Source organism: Muntiacus reevesi, chromosome 13 (genome assembly GCF_963930625.1).
Source record: "Muntiacus reevesi chromosome 13, mMunRee1.1, whole genome shotgun sequence".
Lineage (NCBI taxonomy): Eukaryota > Metazoa > Chordata > Mammalia > Artiodactyla > Cervidae > Muntiacus > Muntiacus reevesi.
Genome location: NC_089261.1, coordinates 67,397,374 through 67,425,206, shown reverse-complemented (window position 1 = coordinate 67,425,206; position 27,833 = coordinate 67,397,374). Strand labels below are relative to the sequence as shown.

The window sequence follows — 27,833 nt, the reverse complement described above, 5'->3', positions numbered from 1 at the left end:
GATTCTCCAGGCAAGAACACTGGAGTGGCTTGCCATTTTCTTCTCCAAACGTGTATTGCTAGCCCCAACTAAATAAGGATCATGTTACTGAAAAAGAGACAACGGCATTGTAACCAGTAATTTCTGCTCCACTGCATGTGGAATGTTATCTAGGAACCTGTCACTTTAACATCTTTCCTCAGTGATTCTGATGCAGGTCACCTTGGAGCTCACATTAAGGAACAGTATATAGGAAATCAGAAAATTAAAATTGGCTGAGGTTAAAACTCAGTCCGTTTGATTGAGGCATTCAAACCTCCAAGGTTATGTATATCCTTTCAAGATATGTATTTTCAAGAAATATATATATTTTCAAGAAACATATTTCGAATATATATTTTCCAGGAATATATATCTTGAAAAGAAAATTTATTTATTAACAAGGGTAGAAAATGGGATGTGGGTATTAATAAAATACTTTAGTTGGATAGGTATTATCATATTGTTGGAATGCTCAAACTACCGCACAATTGCACTCATCTCACATGCTAGTAAAGTAATGTTCAAAATTCTCCAAGACAGGCTTCAGAAATACATGAACCATGAACTTCCAGATGTTCAAACTGGTTTTCGAAAAGGCAGAGGAAACAGAGATCGAATTGCTGACATCCGCTGGATCATCAAGAAAGCAAGAGAGTTCCAGAAAAACATCTATTTCTGCTTTACTGACTACGCCAAAGCCTTTGACTGTGTGGATCACAATAAACTGTGGAAAATTCTGAAAGAGATGGGAATACCAGCCCACCTGACCCACCTCTTGAGAAACCTGTATGCAGGTCAGGAAGCAACAGTTAGAACTGGACATGGAACAACAGACATTCCACCCTGCTTATTTAACTTCTATGCAGAGTACATGATGATAAACACTGGGCTGGAAGAAGCACAAGCTGGAATCAAGATTGCCGGGAGAAATATCAATAACCTCAGATATGCAGATGACACCACCCTTATGGCAGAAAGTGAAGAGGAACTAAAAAGCCTCTTGATGAAAGTGAAAGAGGAGAGTGAAAAAGTTGGCTTAAAGCTCAACATTCAGAAAACTAAGATCATGGCATCTGGTCCCATCACTTCATGGGAAATAGATGGGGAAACTGTGGAAACAATGTCAGAATTTACTGTTTTGGTCTCCAAAATCACTGCAGATGGTGATGGCAGCCATGAAATTAAAAGATGCTTACTCCTTGAAAGGAAAGTTATGACCAAACTAGATAGCATATTAAAAAGAAGAGACATTACTTTGCCAACAAAGGTCTGTCTAGTCAAGGCTATGGTTTTTCCAGTAGTCATGTATGGATGTGAGAGTTGGACTGTGAAGAAAGCTGAGCACCAAAAAATTGATGCTTTTGAACTGTGGTGTTGGAGAGGACTCTTGAGAGACCCTTGGACTGCAAAGAGATCCAACCAGTCCATCCTGAAGGAGATAAGTCCTGGGTGTTCATTGGAGGGACTGATGCTGAAGCTGAAACTCCAATACTCTGGCCACCTGATGCGAAGAGCTGACTCATTGGAAAAGACCCTGATGCTGGGAGAGACTGGGGACAGGAGGAGAAGGGGACAACAGAGGATGAGATGGTTGGATGGCATCACTGACTCGATGGACATGAGTTTGAGTAAACTCCGGGAGTTGGCGATGGACAGGAAGGCCTGGCATGCTCCGATTCATGGGGTCGCAAAGAGTCGGACACAACTGAGTGACTGAACTGAACTGAACTGAACTGAACTGAAAATGAACTTGTTGTTCTTCGTTATTCAGTTCCAAATTCATGGCCAACTCTTAGTGACCCCATGAACTGCAGCACACCAGGCTTCCCTGTCCTTCACCAGCTCCCAGAGTTTATTCAAATTCATGTCCATTGAGTCAATGATGCCATCCAGCCATCTCATCCTCTGTCATCCCCTTCTCCTCCTGCCTTCAATCTTTCCGAGCATCAGGATCTTTTCCAAGGAGTCAGTGCTTCATATCAGGTGGCCAAAGTATTGGAGCTTCAACTTTAGCATCAGTAATTCCAATAAATATTCAGGACTGATCTCCTTTAGGATGGATTGGTTTGGTCTCCTTTCAGTCTCAAGAGTCTTCTCTAACACCACAGTACAAGGGCATCAATTCTTTGGTACTCACCTTTCTTTGTAGTCCAATTCTCATGTCCATACATGACTACTGGTAAAACCATAGTTTTGACTAGATGGAACTTTGTCGTCAAAGTAATGTGTCTGCTTTTTAATGTGTGTCATAGCTTTTCTTCCAACATGATGTACTCTGCGTATAAGTTAAATAAGCAGGGTGACAATATACAGCCTTGACATACACCTTTCCCAATTTGGAACCAGTCTGTTGTTCCATGTCCAGTTCTAACTGTTGCTCCGTGACCTGCATATAGATTTCTGAGGAGACAGGTAAGGTGGTCTGGTATTCCCATCTCTTGAAGAATTTTTCACAGTTTGTTGTGATCTACACAGTCAAAGGCTTTGGCGTAATCTATAAAGCAGAAGATGTTTTTCTGGAATTCTCTTGCCTCCTTAGACCACCACTTTGCATGGTTTTTGTCACCACCTCCCATAGCGTGTTATGAACCTCTGTCCATAATTCTTCAGGCACTCTGTCTACCAGATCTAATCACTTAAATCTATTCATCACCTCCACTGTATAATCATAAAGGATTTGATTTAGGTCATACCTGAAAGGTCTAGTGGTTTTCCCTACTTGCTTCGAGTTAAGCCTGAATTTTGCGGAAAGGAGCTCATGATCTGAGCCACAGTCAGCTCCAGGTCTTGTTTTGGCTGACTGTTTAGAGCTTCTCCATCTTTGGCTGTAAGGAATATACTCAGTTTAATTTCAGTATTGACCATTTGGTGATGTCCATGTGCAGAGTCATCTCTTGCATTGTTGAAGAGGATATTTGCCATAACCAGTGTGTTCTCTTGGCAAAACTCTGTTAGCCTTTGCTCTGCTTCATTTTGTACTCCAAGGTCAACATTTCCTGTTACTCCAGGTATCTCTTGACTTCCTACTACTAACTCCCCACATCTAGTATTAGCGGGTGCTTACTAATCAAGGCCGCTCCACTCCTTGTCTGCCAAGTCCAATGTGAACATATTCAGCCTTTTTCTTTTTTCTATCTTGATGCTATTCATATACTTCCTTCTAAAACTCACCCCTCTGTAGGTTCCTCATAATGTCTCCTGGCCTGCTCTAATCTTTGTACCATTATTCCTCAATCTCCTTCTAAAAAGATTCTTGGTCTTTCTTCCTTGCTCTTATTTGTTCGTGACTGTAGTCTCCGTTCATTACATTTTCACTTTTCATAGACACCCCCAAATGGTATATCCATGGCCTGGCTCCATTCAGCAGTGTTATGACTCCCAGTATATCTCTCTCCCTGAGCTCTGTTCTGAATGAGAGATTACACTTTCCAGTTGTTTATATTTCCATCGATGGGACCCTAGGCTACTAAAACTGCATATCCAAAACCAGGCTCATCCTACTTCTTCCAAGGCCCACTCCTCCAAATTAGCCAGTGTGGCACAACACGACCAATTATGCTGACGGGCGCCCAGGCTTTCCTATGAGCCCTCAGGTACGTGTCCCAGCAGAATGCTGGCTGGGCTTTACAGTCAGCTGCTTTCTGGCTTAGTTGGCAAATGTAAGGCCCTCCCAAGAGTTTGGAGGCTTACTGGAAGGGAAAATCCAAGTTATTACACCACACACACACACACACACACACACACACACACACACACACACACACGCATCTTGCCAGACAATACTTAAAACAATTTCTTTGTTCTTGGTTGGACCCTTTATGAAATACCCCCCTTTTACACCCCTCAAATCATTACGTTCTTTCTTCTCCATCCTCACTGTCGTTGACTTTCAGTCTTCATAATTTCTCTCCTACATCTTGGTGACAGAACGTATGTCCTTTGAGTTAAGTTTGCTCGAGCAATCCATCCTAAATATTGTTGCAGACTGAACTCTCAAAGGTGACGGTCAGGTACTACTCGCCCATATAACCTGGCTGATAGCCATCTGCAAAGGAAAATCTGTTACAAGTAGCTTCTTAGAATAGCTCCACCATGCCTTGGAGACCATGGTGTACAACTCAGCAACAACTGATTGGCCCAAGGTCATGACCTGATCTGAAGGTATCTAATCTAAAAAGGACATGAGAGGGTTCAGTGGCCCATGAGGCAGCCTGGCTTGAGAACTTTGTTCATTGTGAGTACCAATACACCAATATTGCACCATCAATAGTCAGTCTAATTAGATCCTTTGGCAGTTTTCAGTGAGAGACTTTACCCAGGAGACTGCAACGGAAGCGAAACAGAGGAAAGGAGTTGAGGGAAGCCATGAGGCAGCAGACACAGTGACGCTCTCAGCGTTGGGAGCAGCAGGTCACAGCCCTGGGAGTACCAGTTAGAAGCTCCACGGGACGAAATATGAGGACAGCATCCAGAGTCAGGAGGATCGCTGCTGGGACCTGGGAGCAGCTGTGAGCTGACAGGACAAGGGGCCACTCATCTGTTGGAGGAGATCCCTGTTCTTCCCCCTTCTCCATCTACCTCAAATAAATCTTCCCATAAAACGGTTTCTTTTCCTCACAATCTAATTCCACCCCCATTCATCATGTGTTTCACAAAATTGCCTACTTAGACTCACCAGAGGGACTTGGAAAGTTTAGGAAGCACTTCCTTCCCATTCAGGACTTTTACGGTGTAAAGCCCTGCAGGGTCTTGGCTCTTTTGTCTCTAGAAGTGCCTGAGCAGAGCTGTTCTTCCTCAAAAGAACTGTGAGGTCTTTGTAATAGCACTGGGCACCTTTTTCTCAAAGCAGCCATGTCAATGCAGGTGATTATTCTTAATAACTAGTAGCAATCCAACTGCAGGGGAGTCTCATGACTCTGTGCCTTTGTATTTACTGCTCCAGGTGCCTGCAATGGCCAGGAAAAGGGAGTTGTCACTTTAAATGTTTGTAGTCTTACTGCTCAGTTAAAAGGTCAATGAAGACTTCTTTGCCACCCTCTGTTTCTTTCACTGCCTCCAGTAGACAGGTCTTGTCTGTCTGTTCTCTGACCTGTACAAAATTATCATTGTTTTGAAATCTGTTGAATTTTCATTCTCTCTCCTTAGACTGAGGAACTAGGACTGAGATTCTAACTAGTGCATTCCTATATGGCCTTGTGTACAGAGTACATAGAAGGTCTGCAAGAAATTAATACATTCATTGAAGGAAAGCTTGTCCTGTTTATGGGAAGCCTCAGTGACCTGCTATGATACAATGGAAAGAAAGTTAGAGTCAAGCTTTGGATCTGGCTCTAAGTTTTTTGTATAATCACAAAGTATCTCAACCTCTACCTGATTTTCCACCTCTGAAATGTGGTCAGATGTTTAACGGTTCAGCCCAGTAACTTCTGTGGTCCTTGCTATGCCATGAATTCATTTCAGGACTGGGCTGGGATTGCTTCTACTGACACCTCATCCTCACTGCACCTGTGGCCGGTGTAAAGCCGCAACTGCCTTGGTAGTTACACATCACACGTCGGATTCTAGAGTTCCTGTCTGTGACTCTGCTTGTTTGTTTGTGTTGATTTTGTGGAGTGGAGAAGGGATTCGTTATTTCATATTACACAGGACCCTTTTCTGCATAGTCAAGGTAGGCTTTAAGATGTAGATAACATAGATTATATCAATCTGAAGGAAGATTCACAAGATATTTTAATTTCAAATATATAAAACTATGTTCAGTAAAGGAAGCTTTGAGAGGCAAAAACTTTCAGGCTACCATGTTCAGGAAAGTTTGTTATTTACTTTCATGCATTTCAAATTCAAAGACAAGAGGGGACAGTATAAAAATCTGATTTTATTGAACATGCATGTATATCAAATGTAAAATTAGTTGAGCTGACATATCCAGTTAGATAAAAGTCTCTAAATAGATTATATAAAAGAGAAGATTAGCAACCATCATTTCTCATAGACTTCTCATCTGTAATAAAAACCTTTTGCCTTTGGCATAACTTTGATATTGCTGGAAAATATTTTTGATACTTGACAGTAATGTTATGAAATAGAAAATGGAAAAATATAGAATATATCTCTATTCTATAAAAATATTTTTTAAACAACAAATCCATACTTATTTGCTTGTTCTCGACAAGGAACACATTTAGCAGAACAAAGATCTGAAATGCATAATTTAATCACATTTCATCACATCACAGTCATCACATTTATTTTTTCAGGAACCAGCCTTCTGGCAAGAAGGAAGGATGCATGATTCTTCCCAGACACTCCACCAGGAATTACTCATGAGTCAGAATTTGGCTAAAGTCCGCTGACATTTCCTTGACACGTTTGTTCTCCACCCTTACAATCACAGGCCATTATTTTAGAGATCGAGGACAATAACTAGTCTCCTAACTCATAACTAGTTATCGTAACTAGTCCCTTGTTGTCTTGCCCCATGCCTCCATTTACCTACATGCTTTTGGGAGTTGTCTCTCTGAACCCCAAGTCTCTGTTGCCTGTTCATAAAGTCTAAACTTGGTCTACACAAGACTTGCTCCACCCAGTCACTCTCTCCCAGCATCACCCCTCATCACCTCTGCTCTACTCTGGCCTCTTGCACTTGCCCAAATGCCCGCACGCAGTTTTTGGCTTTCAGTCACTGAATAAGAAAGTACCTCACTCTTCTGAGCCGGGCATGGTGGGGGCAGTTCTCATGCCTTTGCTCATGCTGTCCCCAATGTGTAAAATTTGTGCTTTTGGACAACACTCCCATTTTTCCAAGTCTCACTGCAGTCCCTAGAGTTTTGGCTGTATCAGTGAAAGTGAACCGCTGCTTTTTCTGCGCCTTCCGTCAGCTCCATTGCAGAAAGCCTCACTGTGTCCTTCTGCGCACGTGAACCATCAGCTTTGAGGAGAAGGCCCACATCCCGCTCATCTTTTCACCCTCAGCACTTGCAGAGCACCCAGCACTTGCATTGCTTCATCTTAGCGCTGGCTAGTTCTGTTCAACCTTTAGCTAGGTATGGCAAAGAACAAAATAAGCAACCAAAAACTGCATCGTACACTACTGGATTATCATTTCACAAATTAGAGTAAAAATTTGTAGGATTGTAAGGATGAACTTTACCTAATGAAGCCCAAAGGAATTCACTAGAGACATTAATGGCTCAGGGTTTCTTCGATAATCAGAATCAAGGATTATATGCTTCTTTTTCTTCCTTGTTAAACAACCAATCAAACTGAGCACAACAAAATAAAAACTCTCATTTTCTCCTAAGAAGGTCAACAAGCTCCAGGGAATAAAACCTTCCTTCCCATTCCCTTTTCCCACAAGTAACAGAACATGTCAGTATGATGAGATCCCCTCATTCTATTTCTCTGCCTGATGCTGGCACTGCCACCCTCACATAGATTCCCCTCATCCTTCAGGAAGAGCTCTTCTATTTGTCTTCCCAAAGCACTGTGTATACTCTAATACAGGTAGTTAACAAACATGAATTCTAGGCCATGAAATTTTAACAGGTCAATGTCTGGCACATAATGAGCACATAAATGAAAGATGAATTGAATCTTGCTTTAAGGATATGAAGTGAGTCAAGACTAATTAGCTTAATTTCAACCTCAAATACTTCCCTTAGCTTTTAATGAGAGATCATGATCTTTGAACACAGATTTAACAATACACAGTGATTGCTTTTGCTACCTACAATACTAAAGTCTGAAGAACGGTGTAAATTACTCATGAGCACACCATATGTTTAAATGAATTTATTTATAAACAATTGCTATATAAGTAATATACAGAAAGTGAAAACCACTAATACAATGGAGTTCTCACAGTGGTTGTTTTTATGTATACACACTTAGAATAACTTTAAGTGTTTGGTACAGGCCCATAGAACACTTCATTCTGTGGTGTTGTCATTTCATGTTTTAAGTATTCAACACATTTAAATGATTAAATACAAAGTTTATTTATTATTAAACTCTAACTGAATTTGTTGTTGGTAAATTAGTGGTGATAAAACATCAAATATACTAAAATCTACTATTAAATTTGTTCTGATTGGATCATTGAGTTACCAACCCTCATACCACTCTTTATGTGGCTTGTTATTTTCTGATTATTGACAGTTTATAGGCTTGTAGCTTAGTTTTTAGAATTTGGTAATTCTGCAAAAGTACTTGCACGCTGGCTTTAACATTGGGGCATCTCAACTCTGACATTAAAACAGCCTCTGTGTAATCAACTTACATGCTTGGTAGTATTAAGACACTTAAAAATGACTTCTAACAGCTATTTCCCTTAGTCTTACTTGCTTGGGTTTTTATATATTGCTGAAGCATCATTCTTTTAAGGATGTAAACTATACTGACTTGGTAATGAAATGAAGAAACCTAACTAGCAGACAAATGCCAGGGCTTTTAAAAATTATATAGTGCATTAGTAAGTGCTTTAAAATTAAATCATCCAATGACATACATGCAAGTTACACTGTAGATGCAAAAAAATGGATTGACTGCTCTTATGTTCACCTCCACCAATGCTCTATACTAACTACACTGTTATGACAATAAAGCAATTAAGAACTGACAATTTGTTAGTCTGAGTATATGTCGGAATATCTGTACTCAGTCTCAGGACATCAGTCTGAGAACATGTGCTCCATGCATCTCTGTATTTAACTGGCACATCACTCTCCAAGTACCCGACTTACTTCAATCCTATGTTCATTTTCCTCTCAGAGTGGTTTAAGGTAACTACAGTGACACACAAAAGGGGAAAAAAATGAATGCCAGGCTTCCTATTAAGTAAAGCCAAATCAAAACTATAGTATTATTAGCTACTTCTGCAGGAAAACAGATTTCTATAGTTCTGGTCAGTTATTTTATCATTAAACCTTAACTTTGCCCATATTGTTGCAAGAAATCAAATTATTCTTGACTTATTGGAAATTATATATAATACACAAAGAAAATGTGATTTTTTTTTTTGGCCAATCATCAAACATGCTTTCATCTGAACAAGGGAAATTATTTTAGTTTAACATAAAATTTTCAATGAAACAGCATAAATTTACAATATTTAGTGGTCTCATTCAATAAATTTTCCAATCTTCTAATTCAGGCTTAACAGAGAAGAGCAATGATTATAGGAGAAAAGCAAATAACACACGACCTCCTGTGGCCATCACCTCACAGGCTGGCTCTCTTGTGGCGAATTCTAGCGCAGGCCATCATGCTCCAGGATTCTCAGTGCCTGGAAACGGAACTGCCTGGGAAGATTCAGAAATCCTCCATTCTTGGGCTTACATGGTAAGCACTTGGTGTGATCCTCAATCACACTTTTATCCAGCACACATTATTATCGGTCAGATTTTTCTCGACAATGCTTATACTGATTTGTGCTATATAAATATAAACATTTCTATACACAGAATGCATACACTGACACAGGAGTATGAAGTTAGCCAGCCATCCACAAGCAGAATGGAATAAAAATTGCAGGAAGAGTAGTATATGATGCCAAGCCCAGACAGACTATAGACGCCAATCCCAAGACTGCCGAAGCAAGGACACTTCTCTGATCACGAATAATTATCTTCACATTCTCACAAAACTGGAAAATAAAATTTAAGAATATTAGAAAAGGCTACACCTAAGAATCATATATACCAAACAGTAGAACACAACTTTTCCAGCTATTTCCTGTCACCAGAAGAACTAGAATTTCTCGCACAACTTAGGAAAGAATTTAAGTTGTTAACAGTTCAGTTTCCTGATTCCACATCCCATAGTGGCTGAAATAATACTTTAGGCACTTGCCTTTGTAAAGGCAGAACATTTACAGAAAACTACAGAGAATATAACCACATAAAAGTTATTCAGGATTAAAGGTTAAAAACAACATTAAACTGCCTCTTGGTAACAATAACATATTCAAAAATAAAATGATCTTGAGCGAATAGAATTTAGCCCATCATAATTGGTGAATTTGATTCCTACAACTCACCATTCTAAAATTTGGCAATACTTCTGATGATAAATTTCTGATAAGCCACAAAATCTAAAGACATCAAAAGTCTAATTTTATTGTCATATCCCATTCCCTGCCAAAATAAAGTCAGATCAATTGAAATTGAAAGTTGGCTGCTGGAGATAAACATAAACGAGATCTTCACCCGCTGAGGAATGCATTCTTCTAAGATGTGTATTTTTTTCTGAGAAAACTAATTTTTCTCAGAAATATTGCCTGGGTCATTCTTAATCATTTAACCTGTCCAGACTATCTTCTTCTCCTCCATGCAAATATTGAGGTTGTTGTGAGGATCAAATGAGATCTACTTTACAAAAGTACTCTGCATTCATCTGCATGCTGTATAAATGTAAGGTATTGCAATGATTATTTTCACTGCTAGATCTTGACACTTATCTCTACCTCATCACTGTTGGAGCAGAATTTAACAATTAATTGCTCCATTTTTATGAGTTTCCTTCTTGTGCTCAGCTAGTGAAGAATCTACCTGCAATGCAGTAGACCCCGGTTTGATTCCTGGGTTGGGAAGATCCCCTAGAGAAGAAAATGGCAACCCACTCCAGTATTCTCACCTGAAAATCCCATGCACAGAGAAGCCTGAAGGGCTACAGTCCATGGGGTCGCAAAAAGCTGGGGACACAACTGAACGACTAAGCACTTGGCTTTAAGCTCATTTTCTAGATGGCACTGTATATGCTTTTAGGGTCTCCTAGAATTGCCTATGTAGTTCTGGACAGCCATATTTCCAAATTTTTAATGGATAGAATGAAAGTGAAAGTGTTAGTCGCTCAGTCATGTCCAGCTCTTTTCAACCCCATAGACTATAGCCCACGGGTTCCTCTGTCCATGGAATTCTCCAGACAAGAATACTGGAGTGGGTATCTTCCTGACCCAGGGATCAAACCCAGGTCTCCTGCATTGCAGAAACAAGTCCAATATATTTTAACACACCACCTTCACTGCAAGGCTGTATGTCAGTACTTTTATACAATATCTCAACAAATATAAAATTTCCAGTTGGTTATCCATATATCATTCTTTTTGTGTGTCAAACACATGATTTGCCTCTTTCTACTAAACTAACAAGATATTGAGTAACAAATACGTAATTTTAAAGTGATGAGGATCAAACTGAATGAAGTTTTCAGGATAGTAAGAAAAGCTGTTTGGCAAATAATGGGGAGATATACATTTAGGTGGGCTTCCCAGGTGGCACAGCAGTAAAGACTCCTCCTGCCAATGCAGGAGATGTAGGAGACATGTGTTCAGTCCCTGGGTCAGCAACCCACTCCAGTAGTTTTTCCTGGAAAATTCCATGGCCAGAGGAGGAGCCTGGAGATCTACAATCTACGGGGTCACAAAGAGTTGGACACAACTAAAAACATACACACACATACATTTAGGCAAATACGATACTGTCTTGATATAGTCATTCTTCTTTAATCTTTCTTCCCAATAATATCTAATTAAGACCAACATAGAATCATTGTGGACTTTCTTTCCCCCATAAGAGGATCATCTCAATTCTAATGTCCTGTCCAGGAGGCACCTCTGGTGTTGCTCTATGGTAGAAAATGCCCTCTAGTTCTAGATTAATATTAAGAAGCCTGTAGGGGCACCTTTGAGCAACAAATCCCTGCAAATTAAAAGGGGTACATGTATTCATTTTGGCAATGCAAAGCAATACCAGCAAAGAAAAAAAAGGCATAAGAAATAATAATAGTTACTAATTAAAGGGCTTTATAGCTTATGAAATACTGAAATTACTATAAAATGGTTTAATTCTACATTTTCTAAGCTTGTTAAAAAAAAAAAAAAAAGCATCACTGCCAAAGGAAAAAAAAAAGATTCTCTTCCAGTTCACTTTCACATTAATTGTAGTGTTTTCACGAGGGAAAGTGCTCTTGAGAGATTTTATAAATACAAATTTAAGTGAGACAACTGTGTAACTCTCACGTTAATCTGATAACAGTCGTATATGTGGAGAATTCAATCACCAGTTCCAGAAGCAAGTCAGTCCTCATGTTTCTAGAAAATAAAAGCCAGTCCTCCTTCAGAACTAATGACCTACTTCTCTCAGAGCATATTCAAAAACAGTCCTTAGAATTGGAAAATTTGGGAAGGGGTGTTTTTTTTTCCCCTAGGAAATCTACTGTGTGGCCAAATTGTTTGTTAGACCATTCAAAGTGAAGACAAAAACTCAGTTTCACAAGAGGTGCTATGCAGCAACAGCAATTAAAGCACTTCTCTACTTCTATAAAACCTTTAAAAGTTTCCAAAGTGGAAAAACTGTTCCAACTAGTTATTTATGCAGATTAAATATTTTACTATCTAAAAAAGCACTTGTACTATTTTTTTGTAGAAATATATAATACAGCGTTATATGTGTTCCATGAAAGGGTAACTCCTAATTATGGGAGGGAAATGCTGTTTTTCCTTAGAGAAATGACTTGCTTGGGTCATAAGTAAATCGGACGTGTTTCCTTTTGAACACTTTTGGAGCCAGTGTTTGTAAATGTGGTGAAGCTCATTTCTAAACAGGCCTGGACTGAAGCTGTGATTCTTGAATCACTGCACACTGCTTTAACTGCATTTTTATTTTACTTAGAATTCCTAGATTAAGTCTGTTATGGCTTTATAAATATTCTGTAAGGAGTTTCATATATGGATGTAAACAAGCACTATGCTTTCATGCTCTGTGAAAGAGGAAAGATTTTCCCATGTGGGTCAAAAAATTAAGATGTGGAAAAATAAAATACTGGTTACATGGACTTAGATTCTTTTGGTCCCAACATATCTAAACATGAAGAGTATAAATGAAATGTATTATGTGATTGCCCAGATTTTCATTGTGAAGGATGCACAGTAACAGCACCTCTTTAGCAACTGCAGAGAAGGTTAAGACTTCCAACTGCAAATGAAACTGCAGGCTTAAAATGTGATTTTATAAGTTAAAAGGTTTCAAAAGGCAATTAAAAAAATCCACTATTTTTTCCTTTGGCTTTGTAGCTAATTTAATCATCTTAAATTCTAACAGTCCCCCCCCCCCCCCACTTTTTTAAAGTACCCATAAAATTACCTTCCAACATTTAATGACTCTTCTGGAAAACCAATTGTTTTAATCTCTGGAGAACTCTGAAACACTCCAACCCAACTGTGGGGCTAGTGGATATAGGATGCTTAACAATGGGTAAGTCTAAATGGGGATTAAAGCCAGCATAAAAGAAATGCAGAATACCAAGGAGAAGATTTCCCTCAAGCTCAGCCACAGGAGTAAAACGCCTACCAGGGAGGTCTTCTTAATGGATATTTTGGTAGTTTATATTAAGCAAAGAGAATTCTCTCTCTGCAGCTCATAGGGAAAACGGGCATGCTTCCTTGTTTTAAAGGCACAACAATTTGTACTAGACCGTGTTATAGATTAAATATAAACTCTGGACACCTTCCTTCCAACTGCCAATTCTTGGGTAAAGTTGCAAGCATACGGCGACAGGTTTTGTGTGACCCTCCCAGTCACCTGCCCTTGTCATTTCAACTATGCTGGGTGGACCCCCTGATGACTTCTGCGGCAATAACTGGGCAGCTCTCTGGCGTCGCTGGCAGCGGAACGGCATTGCCACATTCTTTCTCCGTGCATTTCGAGACATCCTGCAAGGCACATTGCCATTTATTTCTTTACTTCGCTTTCCCGAGGAACCCCAGAAGGTTCGTTACTAAATCTAGAACGCAATCCCTGCTCCCAGGGGAGAGGAAAATTTAGGGATGGGAGGGGGTGTTCCCACGAGCCCACCAGGGAGTCAGTCACACGTGGTACCTTGTCGGCCTGGGGGCTAATCGCGGTGCCGAACCTGCAGTAGGTGACGAAATGCTCGCAGTTGTTCCAAAGCAGGCTGTAGGGAGTTATGCCCAGCAGCTTCTCTGCCCTCTGGGCCACCTCTTCGTTGAGCAGCGCCTTCTTCTTGAGGGACCTGTCCAAGTGATTGACCAGGATCTCGGCTCCGTAGGCGAAGTCCTCCACGGTGTCCACGCGGATGCTGGCCACCCTGCAAATGACGCCTAGGATGAGACGCTTGTTGGAGACCACCTTCTGCGTGAGCCCTCTGTCGTCAGTCAGGGCCAACAGGATATCGGGCATCATGTGGGCGACACGGTTGTCGCCCAGGTAGATGCCATAGTGCGTCAGGTGTGTCCGAGGCACCTCCAGCACGTCGCCGCGGAGAAAAGAGTTGATCTCATATAACGTGTTCCCAGCCTTGTCTTCCCCCGGGGCGCCCGAACTGAAGAACTTGAAGTTGGAGATGAAGAGCAGCTTCTCCAGCACAAGCGACACCGCCTCCAGCATTGGGTTCTTCATCCTGCAGGGAAAAGGGAGTTTTGTGGCTGGGGCACCGCCGTTTCTCCGGGACGGGCCGCGCAGAGCCCGGCAAGGTGCGCTGCGCCGCCGCTCACTGGCTGGCCGGCCGGCCAGTGCCTCGGGGCAAGTCGCCTGCGGAGGAGGGAGGGAGAGAAAAAGGAGAAGGCGAGAAGCCTGGAGATTGGCCGCACCCCACGGGGGACTGAGGAGGATGCGGAGCTGGCCGCGGCTGACCGCTGGAACAGCGGGACCTGCCGCCAAGCTGGAGGCTATGTATATAAAGCGCACCTGGAGGTCGGGTCGGGGCGCAGAGCCGCGCGCGGCGCTCGCGACGGAGCCTTTGCCGAGGCTTTTATCGCCGTCGAGGGGGCGGGGCCGGACGCCATCGCAGACCCGGCGAGAGCGCTGATTGGGGCTGGCGGCAGGGGCGGTGCCGGCCCGCAGGCCCCGTGGAAAGGGCGGGCCGCTTCTGGGCTTCGAGGTTCTGCTCTCCCCCTGCGACCCCTTTCAGCGCAGGCCTCCTCTTTGAGATCCAGACCTTAGCACTTCCCGCCTCTCAGCGGCCGGCTTTGGAAAGTAGAGGCCGCGCAAGAGATCTTGCGCCTGCTAGATTGGGGCTCGCTCTGGGTACCTCTGGGACGTTTTTGGTGGAGAATCTCCTTGGGCGAGATTTCTGAGTAGAGCCACCTCTCGCCAAAAGGTTGGATACTCGGAGACGTCGGCTTCCTAAAATATCTGAATTTACTCTGAGAAGTGTGCGCGCCTCGAAAGCCTCCAGATTCCTTCCTAAACTCCGTAGAGCAGTGGTCATGCACACCACGCACTCTTCTCCCCTTTAAATGCCCCGAATGACCCTCGCTGTCCGCTGGCGCGCGGTTGAGAAGCGACCCCGCCAGTGATCGGAACCCGGGGCGCCTCCGCGTTCGGTGGCGCCAGGGACCGTTGAGCGCACGCTTCCCAACGGTCAACAAGTAAAACGACGAAGCGCCCAACATTCTCCTGGAAAACCGAATTAATTTTTCCAGCTTCAGAGTCACACGGATCCTGCTTCTTCGGTTCACTGAAACTTCGCCTCTTACAGCGCAGCCCCTCGGAGGCGACCGAGCAACGGGCGCTGCCCTCCAGGCCTGAGCGCCCGAGGCCGCGCACAGCGGGGCGGTTCCGAGGCGCACGCGCTCCAGGGAGCCGCGGTCGCCGAGTCCGCGCCGGGCTCCATTCGCGGAGTCCCGACCCATCGCCGAGTTCCGTGCTCACGCATTATGTAAACACATAAATTCCTCGGACAAAGGCCACGATGAGGGCGCCTCGGTTGGCTCCACAAAGCCGCCCCGTACGGAGCTAACAGGTTCTGTCAGCTAGCAGATTCTCCGCTCGCCTGGGTGAGGGCGCTCCCGGCGGATGATGGATGAAGGGACACCCGTCTTACCTGGAACACGGAGGGGAATGGAGGCCAGACGGGGAGGAAGCCGGCTCCTTATTATCCTCTGAGGCCCAGCCTTCGCTCTCACTCATTATCTGCCGTCAGCGCTCTGCCCCAGACGTCCGGCTGCTGGTGACTTTTGTTCATTTCACAAAAGATTTCGAATCACATTTTAGTCCCAGCAAGAAGAAGAAAATTCCATTTCCCACAAAAAAAAAAAAAAAAATCGAAAAAGGAAGGTGGGGTAAGACGGGAGAGGCAGTGTATGAGGAAATATTAAGATATTATTTCCCCATTCTTAGCCCCAAATTTAAAGAAAAGTGCGGTTAGCGGGTAGGTTAATCAAACTCCTGGACACACAGGCGCTAGTTAACGTCCAGCAGCACACCAGCTCCCGAGGTCTGCAACTCTGGGATGTCTGGACATTTTTAGCAGTCCGATCCAGACCTTGGCATACACGTTAACTGCAGACCCGGCTCTGGTCCAGTTTTGGGAAAGCACGGATACCTGGGCCTCCAGAGTCAAGAGCCAAGCGGCCCGGGGAGATCAAAAGGGACTTGGTAATTAGCGATTTCCGTCTCTAGTGGTCATTAACCCGACTTAAAACGCTACGACAGTCTGCACCCGGCGAATTTGCTGGAGACAAAAGCAAGGAGAACTGCCTCACGGCAGGCAGTTTCACACTTTCAGAAAGGGGGTTGGGGGGGAATTAAGGAGAAATCACCTACAGACATAGTCGCATCCCCGGGGCGTTTTGTGAGTCAGGCAGCGCCAAGCCGATTTGCATTTGATTTTTCTCTTTCCCAGTAAAGTTAATTTTTGGACCGCCGCCTCTGAAAAGGGAGTCACTTAACGAAAGAAAAAAAAGAGAGAGAGAAAGAGATATGAGAGTAATATGAAGCATGAAGCCGACTACTTTGCTCAAGATGAACGCGCTCTCCTGTCTTGGGCAATGAATGGTGAGAGAGTGTCCATAGTTTCTGGGAGGTTATTTTTGCCTGGATTAAGTCCCTATTATTAAGCCAGAGTGTTATGCTGTTGAATAAATTTTTCTCAATATAACTGCCCCAGACCTGTCCTCTCGGCCTGCCCTGCCTGCCGGGAATTCGGCTCCGGGAACCTGTAGGAGAAAACGTCTTCATGTGTCCATGTTTGCAGTCTCTTCAGATCTGTCGAGCAGGGAGGCGTTAGCGAGGACTAGGCTGCTTTTCCGCTGAGAGAATGAGCTCTTGTTGGCTGAACAAAACTTTCCTTACAACTGCAGTAGTCAACATTCTCAGAGTCGCATATAAGTAAGCCTGCCTCCCTAAATCAGTCAAACTAAGGAAACACAATTGCTGTTAGAAGGAAAGGCCCCTAACATCAGAACATCTTCCTTCCTAAACCAGAAGCGGTCATTCATTCGTAAAGGGGAAAATCCGAGTTGCTAGAGAGACTCCTAGTTTCCCAGTTGTAGGAAAGTTCGCTACATTCAACAAGTTTCGTGCAAACGCCTTAAATGCACTCAGAACTGGTCGCCCGGTCTGGTGGGGGGATTGTGAAAGCGTGCTGGCCTTCCAGGACAAAATAATGATGTCAAAGAACTATCAACTCTTGCCTCGCTGTTTCTTTCTCCCTTCCCAAGGAAACAGCCAAGTCAAAAGACAGTCACAGCATCCACTCAGGCTGGCGTCCGTGTCTCCCAGTGGGGCACACCACGATTCCACGGGGTTTCTGCATAAGGGAAGCTGGAATCCGGGCTCGCATCCCACCTAACTTTCAGGCTTCACCTTCAGGCCCTGTATCCCGCCGCGGGTCCCAAGAGAAAGAGCTTCGGTTGGTTCTCCGTTCTCCGGGTAAAGGGCAGAGTCCTGCAGAAGCCCGAAAGCTGAGGGGTTTCCTATCCGCAGACTTTTTACGTTTGGAGATCCTCTTCCTCAGAAGACTTTGTAGCGGAAGATTGGATCACAGAATCTTGTACTTCCTCTGTGCTAGGCACTGAATTGATAATCATTTTCTCACTTAGTCCTCCTAACCCTACGAGTGTAGTCTCTATTTTACACAGGAAGAAACTGAGGTTATAAGTCACTCTCTGTGACGTGTGTTAGTGGGGATCAGGACTGAACCACAGCTTCTTTGCTCCCAGGTCCACCACCATTGAGGAAGGTCTGACTTTCCATCAGTTCTCCCAACTATCACCCACTGTATGACCAGCTCTGTTCCCAGTCCTGGAATTTCGTTTAAATATCCAACCTAAATTTAGCTCCCAAAACTTTTCTTTTTCTGTTGGACTTCATTTCCCTGCTTCTGTAGTGCTACAGATTCCAATTTTAACATCACTTACTGCTATAGAGAAGGATCTGATTATGGTTCTAGTTAATAGAATCCCTCACAGGAAGGCCCAGCACTACCTTCTCCTTAGAGAATAGGACAGGCGGATAGGTGATGGGTATCTTGCCAAGGGCACAGAGTCAGAAATAGAATCTAAGGGCAATGTCCCAAACTCCTTAGCTCTTAGAACTTCTCTCCCCTAAGCCTGACAAGTTTGGCTTTCTGAACTTAATGTTTTTTGATTTATCATCCTTCAGGATTATTTTGTTGTTGCCGTTAGGTTTTTTAGACCAATACATCACTGGGCACGTAAATAATGACAGTCTTAATGCTTGTTTTCCTTCTGGATTGGGTACCCATCTGCTCTCAGTCCCTTTACATACGCTCAGCTCTGGCCACAGGGGCGCAAACAGGGGCTCAAAGTAGCTGACTCTAAGGAGACAAAGAATAAAAGCCTTTGTGAACTCCCCTCTGGGGGCAGAGGAAAAGGAGCTGACACCTTTTCAAGGAATCTCCTAACCCAGTGTTCCCTGGAGTGTTTTCTGGCAGGAAGCCATTACCTCCTGGGAGGAAGATCCCCTAACTTCCTTGCTGGTTGGCCAGCACCTTACTCTGAGGGGCCTCCATCCTGCATAGGGTCTTTAGAAAGATTAAAGGCAGCAGCTCCAGCCAGACAGGACTTAGTTGTTTTTTGTTGTGGCTGTTGTTGTTTTGAAAGCCATAAAATAACACTAAAAAAAAAACCCCAAGAAATTCATATTGAATATTGCAAAAATCTTATCTCTTCAAGAATATTAGAGATACCAAGGGAACATTTCATGCAAAGATGGACTCAATAAAGGACAGAAATGGTATGGACCCAACAGAAACAGAAGAGATTAAGAAAAGGTGGCAAGAATACACAGAAGAATTGTACAAAAAAAGACCTTCATAACCCAGATAATCACGATGCTGTGATCACTCACCTAGAGCCAGACATCCTGGAATGTGAAGTCAAGTGGGCCTTAGGAAGCAACACTACAAACAAAGCTAGTGGAGGTGATGGAATTCCAGTTGAGTTATAAAGTGCTGCACTCAATATGCCAGCAAATTTGGAAAACTCAGCAGTGACCACAGGACTGGAAAAGATCAGTTTTCATTCCAATTCCAAAAGAAGGCAATGCCAAAGAATGCTCAAACTACCGCACAATTGCACTAATCTTACATGCTAGTAAAGTAATGCTCAAAATTCTCCAAGCCAGGTTTCAGCAATACATGAACTGTGAATTCCAGATGTTCAAGCTGGTTTTAGAGAAGACAGAGGAACCAGAGATCAAATTGCCAATATCTGCTGGATCATAGAAAAAACAAGAGAGTTCCAGAAAAACATCTATTTCTCCTTTATTGACTATGCCAAAGCCTTTGACTGTGTGGATCACAATAAACTGTGGAACATTCTTCAAGAGATGGGAATACCAGACCACCTGACCTGCCTCTTGAGAAACCTGTATGCAGGTCAGGAAGCAACAGTTAGAACTGGACATGGACCAACAGACTGGTTCTAAATAGGAAAAGGAGTACATCAAGGCTGTATATTTTCACCCTGCTTATTTAACTTATATGCAGAGCACATCATGAGAAATGCTGGACTGGAGGAAGCACAAGCTGGAATCAAGAGCCTCTTCATGAAAGTGAAAGAGGAGAGTGAAAAAGTTGGCTTAAAGCACAACATTCATGGATGCATGAGACAAGTGCTCAGGGCTGGTGCACTGGGAAGACCCAAAGGGATGGGATGGGGAGGGAGGTGGGAGATGGGGGGTCAGGATGGGGAACACATGTAAATCCATGGCTGATTCATGTCAATGTATGGCAAAAACCACTACAATATTGTAAAGTAATTAGCCTCCAACTAATAAAAATAAATGGAAAAGAAAAAGCTCAACAGTCAGAAAACTAAGATCATGGCATCCAGTCCCGTCACTTCATGGGAAATAGATGGGGAAACAGTTTTTTTTTTGGGGGGCTCCAAAATCACTGCAGATGGTGATTGCAGCCATGAAATTAAAAGACGCTTACTCTTTGGAATGAAAGTTATGACCAACCTAAACAGCATATTAAAAAGCAGAGACGTTACTTTGCCAACAAAGGTCCATCTAGTCAAGGCTATGGTTTTTCCAGTGGTCACGTATGGATGTGAAAGTTGGACTATAAAGAAGGCTAAGCGCCAAAGAATTGATGCTCTTGAACTGTGGTGTTGGAAAAGACTCTTGAGAGACCCTTGGACTGCAAGGAGATCCAACCAGTCCATCCTAAAGGATATAAGTCCTGGGTGTTCATTGGAGGGACTGATGCTGAAGCTGAAACTCCAATACTTTGGCTACCTCATGCAAAGAGCTGACTCACTGGAAAAGATCCTGATGCTGGGAAAGATTGAGGGCAGGAGGAGAAGGAGACGACAGAGGATGAGATGGCTGGATGGCATCACCAACTCAATGGACATGTGTTTGGGTGGACTGCGGCACTTTGAGATGGACAGGGAGGCCTGGCGTGCTGCAGTTCATGGGGTCACAAATAATTGGACATGACTGAGCGACTGAACTGAACTGCACTGAACTGATTGCAGAAATCATATTCCCATAAGTGAATACAGCTTGCTATAAATTAATAACAGGTCAAGGCAGTTGTAATGCAGAGGAGGGAGCAGAAATCCTGAGTGTAAGGCCTTGTGTTGCCATTCACAGCTAAATGAACTCAGACAAGTCATTTGCCACGTATAAGCCAGAATTTCATTTCTCTAAAATATATGAATAATATTTCAGAGGGCAGTTTTGGGATTAGGGGAATACTTCTTTGCAGCATCGTATCAAGTTCATAAAGTGAAACCCATCTCTAACATCATCTGTATATTCATCAGTGAAGCAGAGTAAGGCAGAGAGACGGCACCATCATGCAAGAATGCGGAGTAGACAGAGCCATGTTTTTACTAACACACCCCTTCCCGTGTCTCAGCACGGAGCCAAAGGGGTGAGCAGAAAGCAGGCACGTAATTGTTTTGAAGGAGAGCACATGGAGCAGAGAGACAGAGCTCTGGTCCTCCCACTGCTCACCGCCAAGGAAGTCCTTTATAATTCATAAAAATAAAGATTAAAAGCCTGCCATTTATTTGAAAGTATGTCTCACAAGGTACAATAAAACCCCAGATGTCCATTTTAGAAATGATGAAATGTTATATCAAAGAATGACTAACAGTTTTGAGATACTTATGACATGTAAAGCACATTTCACTTTATAAATAGTAAATGGCAAGCAATGTTACTTCTTAATAACTTGGAGAAGATAGAAACTAACTTATAAATTCATCTTCTTTCCTTTTGATTCTATAATCTACCATTATAAAGAAATATACATATGAACATTGGGTGACCCAGGTTTGTTAACAAAAGCAAATGTGACAGTAACAACCTTTGGCGACATTTTCAAAAGACAGTTACCACACCACTGTACTCATATAAGGACTGTACAGAAAAATCAGGTACTGTTATGCTCCAAATAGGAAAGCACCAGCAATCACCAGGACTGATAAGCACCAGGAATGGTGGTGAATGCTCTGTGAAATTTATATTTCAAGAATTCTTTCTAAATGCATAGACATCCTAAGGGTAACCTGGCAGGTAACTGAAGACAGAACTTTCTTAACATCAACCTTGCTTTCACTACTATCTGATGATTTGTGAGATCACTGGGACTCACGAGGCCTCATGTGTGAAACGTCCTGAGCTGATGAAAAGATGCTCTCCAAATCCCTATAGTGTGAGTAGTCCCTGGGCCAATGAAAATCAAACTACTCAGGCCCTTCAGAGAGTCTTAGCTCTTGTTCTTGGTGAATTTTCACAGGGAGTAATTAGCACAGAAGATAAATCACTGTCCAGTGCTTAGAAAATCTAAATAGCATTCACAATAATTGCTTTAAAACATGGAATGTCTCATTGGATTAAAAAAAAATGAAAGAAATCATTTATACTCCAGTGAAGCGGTAATTACACAAGAAGAAGAGAAATGACTGAGCAGGGGGTTGGCAGCAGTTGGTGCTGGAAATCAGTGACTCTTTTGATAATGTATGTTCAATCAATATATCGATAATATATGCTCTTTTGATAATATATGTGCAGAAATTTAAAATAATATAAACACAGTCTCATCGATATTTTGTAGCAACAAATACTATTGCTTTTTGAAAAAAATAACATCTTTAATTTCTAAAGTTAATTTGAAGGGTAGTGTATCATTTTGGTATTTTTGTAATTGTATTTGCTCTTACCCACTCCATGCTGAAGGAAAATTCAGTGTAGTTCAGCTAAAACTGATTCATACCTACACAGATCAAGCAGTTGTAAAAAAGGGAAATTGGATTTTAAATTGTAATACTTCTTACCTGGGTGAACTCCAAGTGGGTCGCTCTCTCTTGAAGAACTAGTTTGCCTGTGTTCTCCATTGTAGGCACAAAACTTTGTGCTTGACTTAAGTTCTTATTTTTACCCTGGCTGCCTTCTGGAATGACTTGCCTTCATGTCAGATTATATAAAGTTACTTTTATTTATTTCCATCTAGACTTCATTTGTGAAGAATGTGAGCAGAATGGAAATGGCATTGAGGCAAGAGGCAGATCCCTATCCCCACCACTGAGGAAAACAATTTGAATAGATTCCACTTAGACAGATACTCCAAAATCCATGGCAGGACAATCAAGAGAGGAGGCTGGGCCCTTCCCAGATAAAAGGTAAGAGACCACATATTTCTCATTCTCGAAGTCAAGGAAGCCTTCCCACCTAGCAAGCTCCTTGGAGGTCCAAAGAAGGGTGGTGCTAAGTCTACCCACAGGCTTCTTCACCAGAATCCACCTTGGCTGAGAGATGCAGGCGCTCGCGCAGGTTGACCCTGGGATATACCAAGTACAGACCCTGAACCAGGAAAATCAAGATGGTTTGCCAAAGGAGACTCAGGAGAACTCCCCCGTGTAAGCGATTTAAACTATCTGAGGGTGAGACTTTCTCTGAGTTTGCCATGTCACTATCCACACATACAGAACTCTTTCTTCCTAGTAAACACCTTACCTGTTTCACTACTTTTGATCTTTGTGGGGAATTCTTTTCTGTAAAGCCGAAGGGCCAGGGCCTTGTCACTGACTGCTGGTCTAGTGGTTAGGATTCAACTTTCTCACTGTTGTGACCTGATCTTAATCTTTGGCTGGGAACCGAAACCCTGCTTCAAGCTGCTGCAAGTCGAGGCCACCGGAGATCAAGATCACACAGAATTAATAAGGAAAATAAATTCATTAACTATTTTTTCTTTAAAGTTAAAAATCCATGAAAATGTTTTCATCCACATAGGAGTTTAAATCAGAAATCACTGCAATTTTAACGTTCAGTTAAACTTTCAAAAAGAATAAACCAGGATAGCTATCTGTCCATTGGTCATAATTGTTTCATGTTCTAACATATATCTTAACGCTTTCTCTTTTCCCATCTTCATTCTTATGCTTATTTACTTCCTGAAGCAGTGTTTCTGATATGTTTTTGTGGTATCCTCTAAGGGTACTGGTCTTACTGGAGACCAGATGGCAACCAGCAAATCACAGTCCTAAATGTGCTCTGGAACCTGGGGAGGCAGTCTTGCTGCCAGCATGAAAGTGGGTTCAGGGCTCTGAGATCACTCATCTCATCCTCCAGGGACCTTCATCCCACAGAAGAATAAGTAACCAAAGCAGACAGGCAAGAACCTCTTGGGCCAAGCTGGACTCAATAGCAGTGGAACCCAGGCACTGGGCCCAGAGGTTTAGCCAGACTTAAACTCTCTCAGCATCTGTGCTAGATTTCCTACACTCAATACTATGTCACCAAGAATATTGTCACAACTTACTATGTGATTTAAGTATATTGGTTAAACTTTTCATGCCCTGGTCTAGTCACTTACAGAATGGGTGACTCTACTCATCTCTTCACCTCCTGAACTTCCTGGAATTCAGTGTAGCAACAGCTCTGAATAGTCCTGCATGCCTCACCACAAAGTCAAGTATAAGACAACAAAATCTAAACTGTTTCCTTAGACTATGGTTTCTCCTGCATTAGTGTTTACTTTTGTTGAAAGGGACCAGACTTATATGTCTTTTATGGTTTGCAAATAACAGTTTTTGGGTTTTGTTCCTTAAGAAAAAGTAAAGTGAGACTTAACTGTAATTTAGTGAAGTATTTTGCTTTATAGTTTAAATGGAAGAAATTTTAATAGATTAAATGGAAAGATTTTTCATTTATTTAATACTCCAATGTAGGATATCTGCTGCTGCTGCTAAGTCGCTTCAGTCGTGTCCGACTCCGTGCGACCCCATGGACAGCAGCCCACCAGGCTCCTCTAGGCAAGAATACTGGAGTAGGTTGCCATCTCCTTCTCTGTAGAATATCGAGAGGGGTTTATTCTTTTTTTAGAATACCAAATTAAGGAAGAATAACTAAAAAAAGAGTGATTTCTTATCAAAGTAAAAAAGATTTATAGATAAAGAGCTACTTTAATAATGTACTCAACCCAAAATGTGACTTTTTAAAACTCATTTCAGCAGTATTATGTAGAATATTATTTTTGATTAAAGCAGTATTCATAAATGTTCCAAGGTCATGGTGGGCATTCAGTAAAAACTCCTATTTACAATTTTATCTTGACCATTGTATTTTAAATTTTAATTATAAATTACTCATAATTGAACTAGTTAATACTCATAATTCTATTGACTAATATTTCAGAATCATTCCTGTGTTAAGATTGCATTACTTTGGATAAAGGCTCATTTTTTGAGTGACCTTCAAAGTCTCTTTGAATCTAAATTTCCACACTTCTTTAAGAAAGACAAAAGTAATACACTTAATATTTGTTGCTAGTCAGATGTCAAATTTATAAAGTAAATCATAATGATAAAATATTAGCATAATTTGTTTAAACTATTTTAAAATTGCAGAGTATATATAAAAAAATTATTTATGTCAGAAAATATTCCCAAATAGCCAAATAGATTAGATGAAGTATGCTGAGTCATAATATCTGTGTATTCCTGAAGTTACGTGCATGTTTTCCCAAATAGGTAAAAACTGAGGGGTCGGCTGGGTCAGCACACTGCATAGAACCAGTCTAGGGAAGTCGCTAAGAATGTCTAGCCAAGCTGCCTGGGTTCAAATCCTGGCTCTTTTACTTAACTCTGTGGCCTTGGGTAACTTACTTAAGCCCTCTGATCTGTCATCTCCCCTTTAAGATGAGTATGATGATAAATATGATGCCTATCTCACAAGGTTGTTGTAAGGATTAAAGCATGAATATACATATATTATTAAGAGCAACACCTAGTTCTTATTCAAGAAATGATGGCTACATAATAGTTTTCATTCTGGAACACATTTAGCAATCCACTGATTATCCACAGCACTCGTAAATTTGCAAGAGGCAGCAAAGATCTACACAGTAGTAGGAAAGCCTGTGAATGGGGATGGGAGAATTTGAATCTATAATCTACCTCCACAAGTATTTAGTTCATCTGAGGTTCTGGGTGGCTCAGAAATACAACAGTGACTGAGGTGTTGTCCCTTCCTTAATGGAACATAAAACCTGGCTGGGAGGAGTCAGTCCTAAACAAACTTCCATAATTCAGTGTGGGACATGGAAGAGGGAACAGTTTGTTCTAACTGGGGCAGGGAAAGTGGGAGTTGGGCTAGCCTCATAGTTTTACCAAGAGGAGCTGGAGTTTGTTACACACACATGATGGAGGTAAGTTAGTGCCAAATGGCCAGGCAGACTAAAGAAACCTGGACAAGATGTTTTTAAAATGTTTGGTATGTTTTGCAAAGAGCAATAGTGCAGTTCGACCAGAGCATAACGTGTGTCCTTCTCTAAGAGCAGAGGCTAAGCCCCACTTGAAGGCTTAAGGTGGCTGTGAAGGCCTCTTGGACCATAGTGGGAGCTCAGATTTTATTCTGCAGGCAGTAGGGAGCTTGAGAGGCTTTAAAGAAAGAGCCAGAAAAGGTCTGGACTGGAAGAAGGGAGAGAAGCTGGAATCAGAAAGTAATTGAGCAGTCCAGGGACAGAAATAGAATAAGGGGACGGAGCTAGAATAAGAAGCAGGAGATGGAGGGGCGGAGGGAAAAGTTGAAAAATAGTTCTGGACACGGACTGACACGCTCTGGTGACCACGATGTAATGGTGGTGGTGAAGGTGCAAGAACAAGAGGGACCAGGAGTGACTCTGACGTCGCTTGCTGGAGCGAGTGGGCAGAGTGAAGCCCTTCACGGAGAAAGGTAGTGTTAAGAACAGGTTTGTGGGAGCAAGAAAATGAATTCAATTTCGGATCTGTTGTTTTAAGAGTCTTTGCCAGTGGGGATGTTTAGTAGGCAAATGAATGGTGAAACAAGATCTCCAGAGAACAGTCTGGCCAAGAAAAAGAGTTGTGAGCCTCAGAAGCATCTGTGTGGTAGGTGAAGTCTTTGGAGGGGACGAAACTGCCCAGGGGCAGCACACAGCCTAGGGAGAGAGGGCAGCCAGGGCAGAGCTGTGCGGAAAGGCAAGGCGGCGTGAAGGTGCCCAGGTGCCCGAGGAAGAAGGGAAGGCTGAAAAAGTCTTCACTGGAGGGCCGACTCAGAAGCTCCGGTGCAGACGAGCTAGCAAGGGAGTTAAGGGCCCATTGGACGAGGCAGTAAGGAAGGCCTAGGGTGGGGTAGCTTCTGGGAGCCATACTGAGGGTGGAGAGAGGAGGAGTTAGGCAAATGGAAGGGCTAGGCAACAAATGGTGATGATTATTTCCAAAAATTCTGCAGTAAAGATAAAAAACAAGGATCAAATGGAAGTTTTCTTGCTTATTTCTTTTTGTTTGTTTTAATGGGGAATACACCAAGCTATGTGTACATAAAAGGAAGGGAAATCAGGGAAGAGGGAAAAGATACAGCTGATGGAAGTCAGTCCCAGAGAAGGTGGGATGTGATGGGATCAAAGCTCCAGGTGGGAGAGCTGGTGATGAGTAAGGATTGTCGTTCCTCTGAGTCAGGAGAGGAGGAAGCAGATAAGAAATGGAGTTTTGGAAACATCTGGAAGTGGAAATCAAGAAGACAGTATTGCCTTCATTAACCCACTTACTCTTGTTTGTGCCGTGGACTGAAAAAGAAAACTCCCAAACCCAACCCACTGGCAAAGATTGCATAGATGCCTCAAGATTCCATGCAATGAGGAAGCTCATGAAAGTTGATGATGTACAATAAGTTGACATAATGACAGTAGGCCTTTGGCTTATGGCATAGATCTTAATGAAAATGAGAAAGTTCTGAGTTTCATTCCTATTCAGAGCATTTGTTTATAGTAAATTTTATAGTCGTGTTCCCAGGAACTTGATTTTTCTCATTTGTTAAGCAACAATTAGCTCTTCCCTAGTGATGTCAACCTCTAGTATTAAAGGCATGGCAAGGTGCTTATTGAGGGGGTCCTGTTCCTGATGGAGACTAGGGGAAATCAGGCTTATCAGGATAAATCATTAAAATTCTTATTCACATTTTTATTATGTCAAATTGCTTCAAAATTATTACCAAACTATTTACTATGAAACAGAAAATTCTTACAGGGAAGCTAAAAGTGGTTAGTTCCCTGACTAAAATGCAAAAGTAGTCTTA

General features: G+C 42.4%; 1 protein-coding gene across 2 annotated transcripts; it reads right to left on the bottom strand.

The window, feature by feature from the left end:
* Positions 1-5,917: 5,917 nt before the first annotated feature.
* LRAT (lecithin retinol acyltransferase) lies at positions 5,918-14,773 on the bottom strand. 2 transcript variants are annotated; one of them, XM_065904281.1, is made up of 3 exons: positions 14,724-14,773; positions 13,896-14,436; positions 5,918-9,664 (listed from the first exon to the last, which is right to left on the bottom strand). In XM_065904281.1, the coding sequence occupies exons 2-3, from the start codon at positions 14,433-14,435 to the stop codon at positions 9,512-9,514; spliced, it is 693 nt and encodes a 230-aa protein (XP_065760353.1). In that variant the 5' UTR covers position 14,436; positions 14,724-14,773; the 3' UTR covers positions 5,918-9,511. The 2 variants fall into 2 exon arrangements, with proteins under 2 accessions (XP_065760353.1, XP_065760354.1); XM_065904282.1 differs by lacking the exon at positions 5,918-9,664 and adding an exon at positions 13,602-13,729.
* Positions 14,774-27,833: the final 13,060 nt, after the last annotated feature.

Bases quoted from the DNA above. Each gene is read 5' to 3' on its own strand.
- LRAT (XM_065904281.1), bottom strand. From the start codon at position 14,435: ATGAAGAACCCAATGCTGGAGGCGGTGTCGCTTGTGCTGGAGAAGCTG. The intron at 9,665-13,895 runs GTACCACGTGTG...TTTATTTTCCAG, and splicing joins TTAGCCCCCAGGCCGACAAG to TTTTGTGAGAATGTGAAGAT.